Genomic DNA, 16,773 nt, shown 5'->3' on the forward strand with positions numbered 1-16,773 from the left:
TCAATAACCTCCAATAAGAAAAGTTCCATACTTTATAGGTGATGTTTTTGTGCAGGATTAAAATATATAAAAAGAGTATGTTAGAAAACTAAAAATAAAACAGGTTTCTGTGGATTTAGAATTTTTAAGTGATTAAATTGGCGCTAGTGTTATGGTTATCTTAGCTGTAGTACATACATAAATATTAAATTATTAAAGATGCTATTATATTAGAGGACTTCTGATCAAGACAGAGGTGTAGGTAGACATGCTTTGCCTCCTTGCATAACTGTAAGAAAGATCCCAACTAACCTGAAAACAAAAAACACCCAGAAATGCCAGAAAATTGAACTGTATGGAAGTCGAATAACCAAGGATTTAAAGAAGCTATATTCATCCACACAGGTAGGAGGGGCAGAGCCAGGGTGGAGAGGACCCAGTATGGCTGCGACGGTTGATGGAGCAGATGGTCCCACATTTACACATGGTGGATAAAAATGGGGGTGATACCTTGTGAGCAAATGATCCCAGCCCCAAGCCGGACTGTGCAGCCCAGGAAAAATAAAGCCTCATAACTCTGGCTCTAAAAACCAGAGGGGATTGGGGAGGTACAAGAAACTGTCAGTTGCTCATGAGAGTCTGTTTAAAGGGACCACGCGGGCCCCAACGTAAACAAACCTACCCACTCTAGGAACTACCATCAGGATAGCAGCTGGAGGGGCGCCAGTTGCATATGGGAAGTGGATGAAGTGACTGGAAATAGGCAAGTGCCAGGCAAGCCTTCAGAAGTCAGGCAGCAGTGGCACTGTCTCATCTCCAACCCCTCCTCCCCCACACACAGAGCCAAAAAGCAACAAAGCAGGTTGTCCTGCCCTAGCAAATACCCAGGGCTCTGCCCCATACAATTTAACAGGTGCATGGAGTCAAAGCGGCTCTACCTAGTACATGGAAACAAACACAGGGAAGCTGCCAAATAGAGGAGACAAAGAAATATGGCCCAAATGAAGGAACAGAACATTCCAGAAAGAGTTAAGCAAAGAGGGGACAGCCAACCTATCAGACGCAGAGTTTAAAACACTGTTGATGAGAATGGTCAGAGATCTCAATGAATATAGCAAACGTGTAAGGGGAGAAATAAAGGCTACACTAAGTGAAATAAAGAAAAATCCACAGGAAACCAACAATGAAGGGAGGAAGCCAGGATTCAAATCAACAATTTGAAACATAAGGAAGAAATAAACATTTAATCAGAACAAAAAGAAACAAGAATTCAAAAAAACAAGAATTTAAGAAGACTCTGGGACATCTCCAAAAGTGCCAACACCCCAATCATAAAGATGCCAGAAGAGGAGGAAGAGCAAGAAACTGAAAACTTATTTGAAAAAACAATGAAGAATAACTTCCTAATTTAATGAAGGAAATAGACATACCTGTCCAGGAAGCACAGAGTCTCCCAAACAAGCAAGACCCAAAGAGCACCACACCAAGACACATCATAATTTAAATGCTAAAGGTTAAAGAGAGTTCCCATAAGACTATTAGCTGATTTCTCAAAAGAAACTTTGCAGGCAAGAAGGGACTGGCAAGAAGTATGCAGAGTGATGAAAAGCAAGGACCTACAACCAAAATTACTCTATCCAGCAAAGCTGTCATTTAGAATTGAAGGGCAGATAAAGTGCTTCCCAGACAAGGTAAAACTAAAGGAGCTCATTATCACCAAGCCATTATTACATGAAATGTTAAAGGAACTTATTTAAGAAAAAGATCAACACTATGAACATTAAAATGACAACAAACTCACAACTATCAACAACTGATGCTAAACAAAAACAAAACAAACTAAGCAAACAACTAGAACTGGAACAGAATCATAGATAAGGAGTCATCTGGAGGGATATTATCTGGGAGGGGGAAGGGGGAGAATGGGGGAAAAGGTACAGGGATTAAGAAGCATAACTGGTAGGTACAAAATAGGGGGATATTAAGAATAGTATAGAAAAATGGAGAAGCCAAAGAACTTATATGCACAACCCATGGACATAAACTAAGGGGGGAGATTGCTGGAGGGAAGGCAGGTACTGAGCAGAGGGGGATAAAGGGGGAAAATTGGGACAACTATATCAGCATAATCAATAAAATATCCTTTTAAAAAACCTTCCTTTCAAATACACATAAAGCCTGTTAAATACTGCGAGGAATAAAATTCCAAACATTACAAGAGAACCTTGAAATCAGGAAGGTAGTACGTGTTTTCAAACTATACATTAATAGAAATGAATGAAAACAAGACAAGGACGTAACTCCCTAAATATCTACTCTTTCTCACTGCCCCATTATTTTTATGAACAGATAATCTCTTAATTTTAGTAAGGAAGTTGTCACTAAAATGCATTTAGTATCTCTTTAGTATTACAAGATATTTCAAGCTAGGACAGGGAAAATACAAGATGAGTGTGGAACACCTTAATGCCAAAAAGTAAGGAAATACTCAAAACAGTGGATAGATACTAAACCTCGGGGGAAAGTGTGATGAGAAAGAAGACAATCAAAAGTATGTCCCCACAAATTACTCAATTAAAAGAACTATAACAACTACACAGTAAAGAAAAAAAGTTAAATATAGTGAAAAAATTAACATTACCCATCATTACACCCTGAGAAAGACACATCACCATTTATGTAGTATTCCAGCCAAAAATACATTACAAAACCTGAATCCAGGACTTTCTAGAAAATAACTGATTTGTAGTCTTCAAAAATGTAAATGTCATGGAAGACAAGAATAGCTGAGGAAATGTTCCAAATTAGAGATGATAAGGAGGCACTTGAATAAAATATGTTGATACTGAACTGGATCCTGTGACGGGAGAGAAAATTTATTATAAAAGACATAACTGGGACAAATGACAAAATGAGGTTGTAGCTTAAAGTATTCTAATAATATTAAGTGTCCTAAATTTGATTAATAGTACTTTGGTTACATAAAATATAATTGTTCTTAAGAAATACAGACTAAAATATTAAGTAGTAAATGGCCATGGTACATGCATCCTACTCCCAAGAGGTTCACAGGATATATGTACCTAAATATATACATGGGGGTTAGGGAAGTAATAATAAGCAAAGGTAGGAAAATGTTAAAAATAGGTGAATCTAGGTGGAAGACAGTACAATTTTTTGTACTACTCTTGCAACTTTTCTGTAAGTTGAAAATTACTTCAAAATAAAAACTTTTTAAAAGATGGGGTAAAAAAGATGGAGACATGTCAAAAAGAACACAGACACCAACCTGAAGGGGCCCCCACTGGCAATATCTCAAGAAGAATATTCACAGTTTCAAAGTATCTCTCCACAAATTATTAATTACAAAGAAAAATGATAACTTTACGATGGATAAACCTGACAGTTGCCACCTTAAGTAACAACACCCAGAACAAGACAAATAGCGATCATGTACCAGAAATGCAAAACTGAATCTAACCATGAGGAAGCATCAGACAAACCCAAACTGAAGGAATATATAAACAAAGAAAACAGTCCATATTATACAATAAAACAAATAAAGACACAGGAACATTAAAAAACATAAATCAATATGACAGCCAAATATATTAATATACACTAAGCTTCTATATGAAGTTCTCAAAATGGGTCAAAAGTCAAAATCAAACCATAAAGGGCATCATCACCATAAAATCTGCCAAATTTGAGGAATATCTGACCATCTTCAAAAGGATATAATATGTGCCTTAGGACAATCTCAGTATCCCATTCCACTTTCAACCTCTCTTTTTATTGGCACGTTTGAAGGCAATATACGGGAAGTTCAACTCAAAAGATTATTTATACTCTCTCCGGCAAGTGATATGCTACTTAAATCAGAGAATATTCAAGAAACGGGCAGTTTAATACCAGTGAACCAAATCATTCAATGCAAAACTTAAAATTTTTCTTGACTCAAAGAAGAAATTTTACTCACTTCTTTTGGAGTGTGATTATCAGCAATTCTCTGACCTTCAAAGAGAAACCTGAGTGAATTCATTGGAACTCCCTAAAAAGGTAAAAAAACACACACATATATATATATATATATACACACACACACAAATCTTAGAAGAGATAATAAGAACTTTGATGCACAAAAAAGCAAACATGAAAGCTTCAACAGAATACATAGAACATAAAATTAACTAATTCTATCATAATTACAATTTATTGAGTACCAACTATTTGAAGGCCCTACCTGTTCCAAGCCATTTTACATATATAATCATAAATGTTCATCACCTTATCTTCATTTTACAGGTAGGGAATCAAAGGTATGGAGAGGGCACACAGCAAGCCAAGAATTTAAGGACAATTTTGTTCTAAGCCTGTACTCTTGACAACTATTTCATAGCGTCCTCTGAAATCTATAAGCTAACATAAAAGATAAAATCAGAAATTGGATGAGAACCATCACTTGCTTCCAACTGTACAAGCAGAACTGGTTTTAAAAAGTTTAAGTCATAGAAATTTGGTAAAAAACACCATAGCTAACCTGATAAGCAACAATAAACCTGTAATGGCACAGATAGCACTATGAATATCACAAAAGATATTAAATTTCTAAATCACTTGTTCCACAAAGTAGCTAAAAGGGAAGAGGTGGTGACTCATTTAAAGAGAAAAAACTTCACTAAGTACATATCAGGAATCATTAATTTAGTCCAAAAGTAGTATGAAAATTTTGCTTAATACCTAACATATTAAGATTTTCATTGACTGCTTAAACACGATCCCAAAAACATCCAAAAAAATTTTAACTATCTTTCAATATGTACTACACGAGTAAGTCCACACACACTTACCCTTCATTTCATTAAATTCATTAAATGTCATATTTAAATTCTTTCCAGGTTAATATATTAAATAAAATAAATATAACTGACAAAGGCAGAATAATCTTTGATTTTAATTTAATTAGGATGTTTTAAAAAGCAAACATTATATTGTGCTGGTGTCAAAAGTTTCTATAGAAACCAATCAATAAACACGAAATGAAAAAATGATTCAATAAATATTTACTTTTTGTACTTTTCAATCTCTACCAGATAAGAAATTAAGTTTCCTATTCTTTTCATATCATTAAATAAAAGAATTTATCAAGCCTCTGTGAACTAAGAGTAAACATCTTTTCTAAGGACTGAATACTCTGAAGAGTAAAAAAGAAAGCCCTGGCCAGTGTGGTTCAGCTGGTTGGAGCATCATCCCTTAAGCCAAAAAGTGATACATTCAATTCCTGGTCAGGGCATATCCCTAGTTTGCAGGTTCAGTTCCCAGGGGTGTATGAGAGGTAACTGAGCAATGTTTCTCTCTCACATCAAGGTTTCTCTTCCTCCCTTCCTCTATCTCTAAAATCAGTTTGCTCGTCCTCAAGTGAGGACGAAAAAAAAAAGTTGGAAATAATTCTAAGTTGATGTTATATTTCAATTATCTCCCCAAACCTAGCACCTTCCATAAACTTTAGCTTTGTGATTTACTTCTTTACTTTGCACTATTTTTCCTCCTAACTGGTCTACAGATGGGGTGAAAAGACTATATAATTTTCTTCACAATTTTTGTGAAGATTAGATACAATATATCCTTAGTACCTAGCACAGCACATATAATATTTCTTTCCCCTGGTGAACACTCAATTTTAGCTCTCATCAGTATTATTACAAATGTGAACTAGTTCAGTTGCAATTAATAAGGTTTTACTGAGTTTAACAATATCAAAAACAGAAGGCGCAGAAATGTTTACTCTTTTATTTATCCTAACACCTAGGTGATCTCTTTTTCTTCTAGCAAAGGTGATTTTTATGTAAGTTACAAATTTAAACTGTAAAAACAAAAACATCTAAAAAAACCTACACTACCTAAGTTCATCCATGTAACATAATTCAATTATTAAAATATATCTTGGCTGTCTCCTATACCCAGATGGTCCCCAACTTACAATTTTTTGACTTTATGATGACCTGTAAGTGATATGGGTGCAGTAGAAACTGTACAGTTAAATCTTGAACAACACAGGTTTGAGCTGCTTAAGTCCACTTACACAGATTTTTATTCAATAAATATGTACAGTATTGTAGGTGTTATTTTCCTTATGATTTTCTCCAGAACATTTTTTTTCTCTAGCTTACTTTGCTGTAAGAATACAGTATGTAATATATAACATACAAAATAACCCCTATGTTGTTCAACAGTTAACTGTACTTCAAACTTGAATTTTGATCTTTTTCCAAGCTAGTGATATGTAGTAGATACTCTTTCATGCTGCTGGGCAGCAGCAACTTGCTGCAGGTCCCAGTTAGCAATTCAATCAGGGGGGTAGACAACCAATACTCTACAGAGGACTGTTGTTGTCAGCATTTTTGGATGTTGTATTCTAAGCATGTTTAAGGTGGGCTAAGATAAGCAATGACTTTCAATAGATTAGGTGTATTAAATGCATTTTTGACTTATAATATTGTCAACTTATGACAAGTTTACTGGGATACAACCCCATCATAAGTCCAGGAGCATCTGTATACTAATTCCAATTACATTTATGTAAAAATAGTATTTTATTAATGATAACGGGTAACATTTATTAAGCATTTTTAATGCATCACATTAAGAACTTTATGTAAGTCATTTTATTTCATCTTCGTGGGGTAGGCACTATGATGTTCCCATTTTACTAACATCCCATTTTACTAAGAGGAAAACTAGGCACATAACTTATTCTTGGTCAAATAGTGGTAGAGCCCAAATCTGAATATGGACAGGTTAAAGGAATTATTATTGATCTAATAATCTAGTTCATGAAGGCCAGAACCTGTGAGAGTTTGGTATTAATAAATTAATTAGACTTCTATATAATTTGTTTAAAAGAGAAAAATCCCTTATATAAAAAGCACAGAATGCATTAGCAGTAATCTGTACTATTATGTATAAAGATAATAAACTTAGTACTTAAATTTAACATATGGCTAAATATTTGGTTAAAAACAAGGAAATTTCATAGTGATCACCAAAATGTACTTGCCTTAAGATAAAAAAAAAAAAAAATCAGTGAAAAAGCAAGCATTATATTTACTACAATAACATACAGACCTGTCTTTGACAGTATGATTCTTTGAGTTTCTTGAGATGTGTTGTCATTTTCACTTTGAAGTGAATCTCACTGCTATCCTAAGGAGATACAAGAAAACAATTATCCCTTTTTGTGTAAATTATTTGCTTGGCTTGAGACAAATTATTTAATTACACAAATAAAAACAAACCTTGTCTCCTGTATTTTTCCACCAAAATATTTTTTAGTACTCATAACAGGTGTTATTAAAATACTCTAATCATTGCTTTATACCTATTTCAAAAGAAACTGAAAAAGAAACATAAAGACAATCTGTCCTGAATTTTAAAATTAGCAGTATAAGTAAAAGCATGTATGTCAAAGAATGCATTCCTTCATAATTGCATTTCTATTCTATATTTAACAATAAAAGAACTTCGATTATCACAAACCCCCCAAAACCAACTGAAAACAAAAGTACCTCTCCCCCAACTGAAGTGTTATTGAAGGTAGTCAAACTACAAGAGAGACATACAAGGTCTGTCCAGAAAGTATCCAATACAAAAGAGGTATTTCTTGAAAAAAAAAAAAAAAAAATACAAGGAATATTTACAAAAGATAATGACACCTCAGCCCCCTTAAAAGTAGGCACCTTGGGATTTCACAGTTCTCCCAACATCTCTCCCATTGTTCAAAACACCCTGCAAAATCCTTTGTTGGAATCACCATCAGCTGCCCTGTAGTATTTTCCTGAATCTCCTCAACCATCTGAAATCTCTTCCCTTTCAAAGGTGATTTTAGTTTTGGGAAAAGCCAGAAGCAGGGCAGCAAATCTGGGCTGCAGGGGGGCTGAGTCATGTGGGTGATTTGATGTTTTGCCAAAAAAATTCTGCACGAGACCTGATGCATGAGCGGGCATGTTGTCCTGATGAAGCTGCCAATCACCAGCTGCCCATAGCTGCGGCCTTCTGAATAGTTCAAATAGCCTTCTGAATCATCCAAATCGTTTCCATGGAGGAAGGAATGTTCAAGCTTAACAAAAAATTTGATGCAGATTTCGTGGCTCACTCGCTCAGTCATTTTGAATGCTATGGCCACATAGTACACATATTCACTCAATGGCGTCTACCACCCCCACTGACTAGTACAGTGAAGTCATCATTGTTCATGTGTGCACATTCCAGTCATTCACTTCGGCTGCCAGGTTACATTGCTGTCATGCAAACCCTTCTCATATTAACAATGGCTGGACTTTTTCTGGACAAAACTCATGTACCATAAAATAACAGACTGAAAAATTTAATCCTGCCATAGAAAGTCACCCCACAAGTCTGGTTTCTCTCATATAATAAAACGATCAATAACCTGAGTCATTTAAATGGATTTGTGGGACCACAGATTCTTTTCTTCTACCCAGACTGTCAAGCAAGCTATCAGGCAAACATGAGAAGTAAATACTGACACACACTGTAAAATTTCAAAGCTAATCCTTATGATTACATAACATGTTCACAAATTATATTAGGGGCATTTATATATTTTTGTGTCTATAATTGTAAAGAAAAACAAATTCTCTTTCTACAGATAATTTCATGAACAGACAAAATATTTATAGGATAACCTCACTCTGTACACTAAAATCCCACCCAGATGAATTAAAGGTAACACTTTAATGTTTATATTTTCTCTTCTTCTTTAAAGAGATGTTTTTCCCCTAATCTTGACATTGAGAAATCCTTATACTAAAGCAAAAATTTAACCTAGAAACCATTTTTTTTAAAAAGGAGATTAATAAATTTTACTTAAAAAAACAAAAACAAAGTGAATTAGTGGTTGAGTTATTGCTGAGTACAGCGCATCTTTTGGGGATGGTGAATGTGTTCTGGAATCAAATCGTGGTAATGGGTGAAGAGCCTTGTAAAAATACTAAAGTCACTGAATTATACACTTTAAATGGATTTTATGGTATGTGAATTATATCTTAACGAAAACTTTCAAAATAATACCAGAAAATGAGAAAAGAATATGAACACACAATGAATAGAATATAAATACAGGACAAAAATTACACCTCACTGATAATCAGAGAAATGTAAAATAAACAAAATGTTTACCTACCATACGAGCACAACATTGAAAAACTAGTAACATCCCATGTTTAGCAGAATGTGCAGGAAGTAGAACTCTCATATTTTGATGGTGAGAGTCTGTAACAGGGCAAGGAGAGGCCATCCCCAAGTTCCACACAGCCCATGGTTTTGGGGTTGGGGGAAGGAGATAGTACAGCTTTTAAGGTACTTTGCATATCTACAGCAGACTGGAACCTAGGGTCAGTAAAAGGGCGGATGATGCTGTTTAAGATACTTTGCATATCAATGACAAGGGGAGAGCCCAGCCTTTTCAGAAGGAGAGCCAGAAGGAAAGGGGAGAGCAGTAAGTAAAGGAGCCAGCCATAAGGAAGGGGGCCACAATGTTTGAAAGATTGAAGGGCCCCGCAGTCTACCATGAAGTCTGATGTGAAAGAAGGGCCATGCGGTTTAAAAGGATATAGAAGGGCACCGTCTGCGATGAGAAGCAGCACGATGGAAGGAGCACGTTAGAGGAGCATGATGGATCAGCGGGTTGTGGCAGAGATGTGAGAAGCAGCAGCTGTGCAGTTTGGAGTCAGGATTTGGCTATGCTGCCTGGGCTAATAAGAAAGCAGGCATGCCGCTGCTTTGACCTACTCTAGCTGATCCGAAGCCACCAACGACTCTGCCTTGCAGACCCGGAGTCTCTCTGGACTCTTGGAACTCAGTACATGCGGAGAGGACTCTTAGGACTTGTGCCTTTCCTGGACTTCATCATGATGCAGTGCAACATGACACATGCGTTCCTGGACTGTTATATGGAGGCTGAAGACAACATACCCCAGATCCTGAAGGAGACAGCTGACAAATAAGGAATGGGCAACTATTGGGCTTGGTTTTGGTTTATAGCCTTTTGGGGAGCAAAGGAAGTGCTGAGTCTCTTGGGAAAACAGGACTCTGAGCTGAAGTGCTCACAGCCCCCCAAGGTTGGAATACTGTAAATAAAGACCTGTTTTTCGTAACACTAATTTTTGGGTCTTGTACCAAGGCACCACGTGAAAAAGCCCCATTTTGCTCAGTAACAAGTCCACCAATTTGGTCTTTTTTGCCTTTAAAAAAAGCAACTATAAAAAGATGCACTCTTCCAACAATTTTCAGCTAACCTTATTTATCAGTTAACATCTCAAAAAGGGTCAATAAGACACAGGCCAGCAGCTGGAGAAATGAGGTGCCACAAAAGGAAAAAGGGTCACAAAAAGGGCTGACAGGCCATTTTGTTTAAGCTGAGCCCCATCCTTATCACTCAATAGTATTAGCTGTACTTGCCATTGAAGCGTACTGAGAAAAAGGTTTGATTTGGAGAATTAAGGTGACCTAAATCTACCTCGAAGAACAACTAAAGAACAATCAGCCTCTTCTACCTCCAACAGATGCATTTATAGTAAATGAAAAAAAAACACTTTTAAGTAACTTGCCTTATTGAAATCATTTTTCCTGTGTCAAATTATTCACATATTCAAAAAGTCAAAAATAATTAAACTCACCTGTCCAATGACTTTGAGTTTAATGTATTCTCCTTCTTTCTTATCCCCCAAGTCCTCAGTTGAAGGTTTTGCCTCCTGAAAAAAAAAAAGTACTTTTTAAAGATAAAATTTCCTACATGCTATTTTCATTACTCCCTTAATGAGTACCCATTACTTTAGCTTGGGGTACAAAATCTGCACCTAAGAATACAAAGAATATTTTCTCAGCCAGTCAATTAAGCAAAAAAAGTCCTAAGTCAATTACTGGCCCAAACACCAGTTTACTAGAAATCAAGAAAGAGGTCTCTTTTATTATAATATCCTAGAGTAATGGTTGTAAAATTTCACTGTCCATCAGAATCACCTGAAAAACCTGTTAAGACTCCCAGTTTATTCTGTGGGTCTGGGGTTGGCCTCTAATTTGCATTTCTAACAAGTTACCAGGTAGTGCTCATGCTGCTGCTGGGCAGAGGAACAACCTGGAAACCATTAGCCAACAGTCAAGTCCTATTAATCAAAGGAAACTCACTCTCCATGAATTCTTAACCACACGCTCCTACAAAATTTTCTTCTCACAGCCTTTTGGGAGAAGTTAACTACTCCAATTACAAAACTGTACTAAAAAATGTAAATTAATCATATTACCGTAAGCAAAGTCTATTTAAGAAGGATTTAGGAAGAAAAATCATACAGCAAAGTAGTGGCCTAATGTATCCCAGAGTCAAAACAAACCAGTTTTATACATCTATTATTTTAGACAATCTGAAGCAATATATCCAATTTTAGATTAAGCTTGGCTGAAAAAAAATATCAGAGAAATTGAACTGTGTGAGAAACGCTCACAATAAAAACTGGGACACAGGACTTGAGCAGTAAAGCCAGGCCTTTATTCACGAGTCTGCAGAGCTGGGCGCACCCTCACAGCCAGGAGAATGTGCACACCAAGTAGACAAAGATGGATGGTTTTATAGTCTTGGCTTCCCCACCCTGAAATTGCCCTGGCAAGGTGAAATTGACCAGCCTCCTCGCCCTAAAGTGAGAGCGCTCCCCCTCCCCTCTCCTTCTTCCCCGTTTCTCCATTACTGGTTACTCCGGAGTTACAATCTAACACGGTTATCTAAATGCCCCTTCTGTGGTTTGTAGATATGCCAGTGCTGTCAGCTCCCTTCTCAGAGACCCTCTAATTACATTTGCCCTTAAGACCCTTTAATTACATTTGCCCTTTGTTACTAATGACTTTTTACTGGTTTGGGAGTCACTATGTCCTTGTTTCTAACAACTGGAATAAGACAAAAAATACAAACAGGGTAAGTAGGGAAAGGAAAGATTAAACAAAATTGGAAGAGAGAATAAAAGAGTTATAAAATCATTTCAAATGAAGGGACACTGAAAAGAAAATGAAGTTAACAGAATAAATTATTTAAAACCACTTCACCATGATGTTACAGAGCAGGTTTCCCGCCTCCCAAAAATCCATAGAGCCTGGGGTTGGGGGATGGAGGAAGGGGGCAACTTTCAAGATGCCTTTGCATTATCTATGGCTGGTAGCTAGTGTCTTCATTATGCAAATGACTTTGGTTCTTCCAAGGCCCCAAGGAGATGGGAGGGGTTTTGACCACAGAATGGTGAGGAAAGAGCATACAGTGTCTGCGAAAGGTCAGAACCAGTTACCACGTCCACTGCCTCACAGGCCTTGGTCGGGGATTTAAAAATAAGGTGGCAGACATTTTTTGAAGAGAGTAGAGGGAGTACCTCATGGTTTTTAGAAAGACAGAGATCCATGCAGCTTTGAAAGGGCAGAGAGAACCATACATGATCCAATGCAACACAACACATGTTTTCCTGGACTGTTATATGGAGGCTGATGACATCGCACCCCAGATCCTGAAGGAGAGAGCTTACAGATAAGGGACGGGGAACTTCTGGGCATGTTTTTGGTTTATAGCCTTTTGGGTAACAAGGGAAGTGCTGGGTCCCGTGGGAGAACAGGTCCTGCTCACAGCCCTCCCCAGGCTGGAGTATTGTAAATAGAGACCTGTTTTCCTCACAACACTAGTTGTAGGGTTTTACACCAAGGCGCCATGTGAAAGAACACCCCTTTGTTCTGTAACAATGAGGTAAAAAAGTAAGCCATTTTTAGTAAAGGAGAGAGCTTGGAAATTTTTACTTGGCCACCAAATTATCCACTTCTTTAAATATACATATACTCTTATTTTTAACAATGTCAAACTGTTAATCCACGTTTGATAAGAATATAGCCAATGATACTGTATTTTACAAGTAAAATCACAGGGTCATAACCTGTGTATCTCATGCCAGTAATTTAAAACTAGTAAGCTTTTAACACTCAAAATTTAACAGAACCTATTAAACTAGAAGTAACTTTTAACATGAAGATACAGGCTAGAGTCTAGGGAAATGCTTAGATAACAGAATTGACTTCGTTAATGTGAATCCTTGCCTGCTTTTTATTCTGCAGAACTTTCAACATTTGCTGACTACTGCATATTATGGCAGCAGGCAAAATTAACCTTCGTTAGTGAAAAGAGTATTTCACCTGACAACTAAAAGACTGTCTTCAAAAAATAGTTTCATCATCATATTTCTATGAATTTGTACTCATAGTAAACAGTTGATTCTTCCTTTAAGTTATCTAGAGGGCAAGGACAGCTTATCCCATGCACTGAAGGGTAATGAAAAGCAACAAAGCCCTGAGTTCTCTTTAACTGGGAGGGCTGTTAGTAAAGCAGCTTTGTTTGAGTTAGCACAAAGAAGAATCCAACCCCCAAGCCCAGCAGCAATACATCAGCACAATAGTGATTCTGCTCCAGTATTTCCTAGATAGGGTAGCTATAGACAAAAGGCTGCGCCATCGTCCACACTGCTTCAGAACTCTTTCTAAAAAGCACAGCTTCTCATACCACATAACTACCCTCATCAAAAAGTATTAATAGCTTCCAGTACTTTAAGGTCTAGAATCAAACCCCACAGCACTGCATCGAATTCCTCCATTACCAAGCTCAACTCTCATTTTTCTCCTACCACTTTCTTGACAACACCAAGGATTCTGTTAAATGGACTATTTAGGGTTCCCCAGATATGCCCATCAGCATTGTCCCACCTTCAGCTCTTTATGGTCTGTTTCCTTTACCAGGTTTACATATCCTCCTTCAGCCTCTCCTGAAATCACCGCACAGAAATCCACCCCACTCATCATCTGAAGTCCGATATGTAAAACCCCTTCCAGGAGCTGTAGCACTCACTCCTCCACCTTCCAAAATGAGATTAATAGTTTCCTTTAACGCTCCTATTTGCAATTTATTATTGCAATTAGCATGTACTATCAATTTAAAAATACTCTGCTTCGACTGGCTTCTCTAATGGTTGTCCTCATCTTTTCATCAAACTTCTTACAAGAGGACTCAGCATTTGTTATCTCCACTTTCACTCTCCACCCACTGTAATCTGGTTTGTCCCTCACCATTCCAATTGACATTGCTCTCACCAAGATTACTAGTTCAACTCCTTATTGCAAAATCCAATGGACAATTTCAAATATCATCTTTACCTCTCTAACACAACAAATACTTCTTCCTTGATGCCTTCCTTCCTTCAAGTCTCCTTTGACCTCCAAGATTACATTCTCTCCTCATCTTGGCCATTTCCTTAAAAACTGGTGGCTCCTCTGGACTCCATGTCTTTAATTCCCTTTTTCTTTGTCTCCCTGAGCAACCCATGATTCCAACTATCTCTAAGGCTCTACTGTGCTGCACAACTGTTGTGTTTTTTACAAATTGAAGGCAAGACCTTCCACCAGCAAAAAGATTATACGTCATTTTACAGCAATGGTCTGGAACAAAACTGGGAATATCTCTGCCTGTACTAATAACTGTTAATCGTCCTCTCCAACCTGACAATTTTCTGAGTTTCACACTCATTTATCCAAGTGCTTGAATATCTCCACTTTGGATGTTCCATGGGTACCTCAATGTAAGAGTCCAAAACCGAATGCTTTCTCTCTAACTTTTCTGTTATGTTAGCTTTAACTCCTGGTCCTGAAAACCAAAATCAACTAAAAAAGCCTACAACTCCTCCTGGATTCCCAATTACAATAAATGACTACCATACATTCAACTGCTCACAAAAACTTGGAGGGAGGTGATCATTGGCTATTCTTCCTCTCTTAAATCTCACAATCATTCATCATTCTGATAACTGTCTTAGTGGCTCTCAAGTTTAGCCCATTCTCTCTAAGACATTGCCTTAAATCAGGCACTGTTCTTGCCCATTAGCATTACAATATTGCAATAGCATAAACAGACATAACAATCTTGCTCCCTTCAATTAGTTCTCCAAACTACCACCAAAGCCATCGCTCTAAAGAAAGCAATCTAATCTGCCCAGAAACCTCAGGGCTAAGTTCAAACTTCTTAGCTGACAGACACTGGTCCTTCATGAGTTGGTCCCTGTGGGCCAATCCATCCTTATTCTTCTATCTCTCTTGCTAATACTATTCTTTGCTCTACCCCACTGAACTACTTACAGTATCTTGAACAAGGCACCCTCTACCTTATCTCCACTATCTCTGTACATACAAATCCCCTCTGCTTGAAATACTCTTTCCTATACTATTCTGCTTTCAAGACCACTCAGGCATCGCTCCCTACAAACTGATGTCCCTGATCACTCTCCTAACTGCTCCCATACTGCTTATTTTTATCTTTTATAACTACATGTTTATCTGTGTATCTGTATCTCCCAGCAGACTGAGTTCCTATTGGTATGCCTTACTCTTCCTTGTATTTCTGGTCAAGTATAGTGCCTGGAACTTTGAAAATATTCAATATGCTTGCTAAATAAATTAATGTTTTCCATGACCATTCTGTATCTCTTATCTTCCCTACAAGTTTACAAGGAGAGAATCCAAGTCCTTCATTTTTATAATCTCTGTAATGTCAGGCAAATACTAGGCAGTTGTTCAATGTTGTTGAATTAAGTTGACAGCACTATTTTCTGTTTCGTATCACAAAATCTTACTAATGCTTCATAGTTCTACTATACACAATATTCAGTTCAAACAAAATTTTTTTTTTAATACAGTTGGGTAAAAGATAATTCATTTCAATTTCATAAAAAGATATAAACACCAGGATTTGAAATTTCAAAAAATAAGCTGCCAATTTCCCTATTCACTCCATTTTGATGATCTTTCCCCAGCTCTGAAGCCTACAGCAATGTCATCTGTACCACTTGTTTGATAGCCCCATGTTTGCCTAACGCAGTCATCCAACTTCTCATATGCTCTTTTTTTCTTTTGACAACCTCGTCCGGAAAATGAGATGATCTTGGTCAAAAAAGGCCAAAGTCTGTCTTCAGTGATCTCACTCACTGTCTTTTGTATGCTGCCTTTCCCTTTCTCCCGTGTGAAAAGCAGCCAATACAGAATGTTATGGCACACTAGTTTTTTTATAAAACAGTGAAAGCATTCAGCACTGGGTGTGGGACACTAGGTCATCAGAGAAAAGAGAATCCCAGAGAGGGCTGGTTGCTTTCGCTGTAAAGGGTACACAGCCCCAAAGCAGAAGAAACTGGCAATGGAAAGAAAAGTAAATGTATGCGCAAGATCAAAAAGAGGAACTAGAAACCTCCACATTTTCAGGTACGTGTCACCCACAGACTGAATCATGGTAATGGGAATGATAAAGGAATTTATCAAGCACTAAGCACTATCAACTCTTCTTTCTAAGACAATGAAGAACAGCTTGGAAATAGAAGATGGCTAAGGATCTGAAAAGAGAGACTGGAAAGGATGGAAGACACACAATCCTCATTTACAAATGTTCAAAATTCATGATAAGGATTTTATTATGCAATTTCAAAGTCAAAAATACAAGAAGCCTGCTTAAAAGCACTCTGGCAATCAGTATGTTGACAATTCAATCAATTGCAGAGAGCACCATGTTTAACTACCCCCGATCTGTCACTGACCCTTCCAGTTGTGCAAGGACTGTTCCTTCTTCTGAAAGGGGGGGAAGGGGGGGATTCTGGGGAAGCCCCAAAACAAAGAATACATTTACTCTATTTGAAGACATTAAGAAATCTGTTCATTTTTCTTTTT

General features: G+C 37.2%; 1 protein-coding gene across 3 annotated transcripts in view; it reads right to left on the reverse strand.

Annotated features, from left to right (window-relative positions):
- Positions 1-16,773, reverse strand: part of SUMO1 (small ubiquitin like modifier 1) — a 46,642-nt gene that overhangs the window by 2,525 nt on the left and 27,344 nt on the right. Inside the window, exons 3-5 of one of the 3 annotated variants that reach the window (XM_090282684.1) lie at positions 10,677-10,751; positions 7,105-7,182; positions 3,959-4,030 (exon numbers count right to left, since the gene is read on the reverse strand). In XM_090282684.1, the coding sequence (XP_090138810.1) occupies positions 3,959-4,030; positions 7,105-7,182; positions 10,677-10,751 (225 nt within the window). The remainder of the gene's footprint in view (positions 1-3,958; positions 4,031-7,104; positions 7,183-10,676; positions 10,752-16,773) is intronic. The other 2 variants (XM_090282694.1, XM_090282689.1) reach the window with 2 other exon arrangements.

The sequence above is a fragment of the Furipterus horrens genome, unplaced genomic scaffold, assembly GCF_987537825.1.
Source record: "Furipterus horrens unplaced genomic scaffold, mFurHor1.1.pri manual_scaffold_1, whole genome shotgun sequence".
Lineage (NCBI taxonomy): Eukaryota > Metazoa > Chordata > Mammalia > Chiroptera > Furipteridae > Furipterus > Furipterus horrens.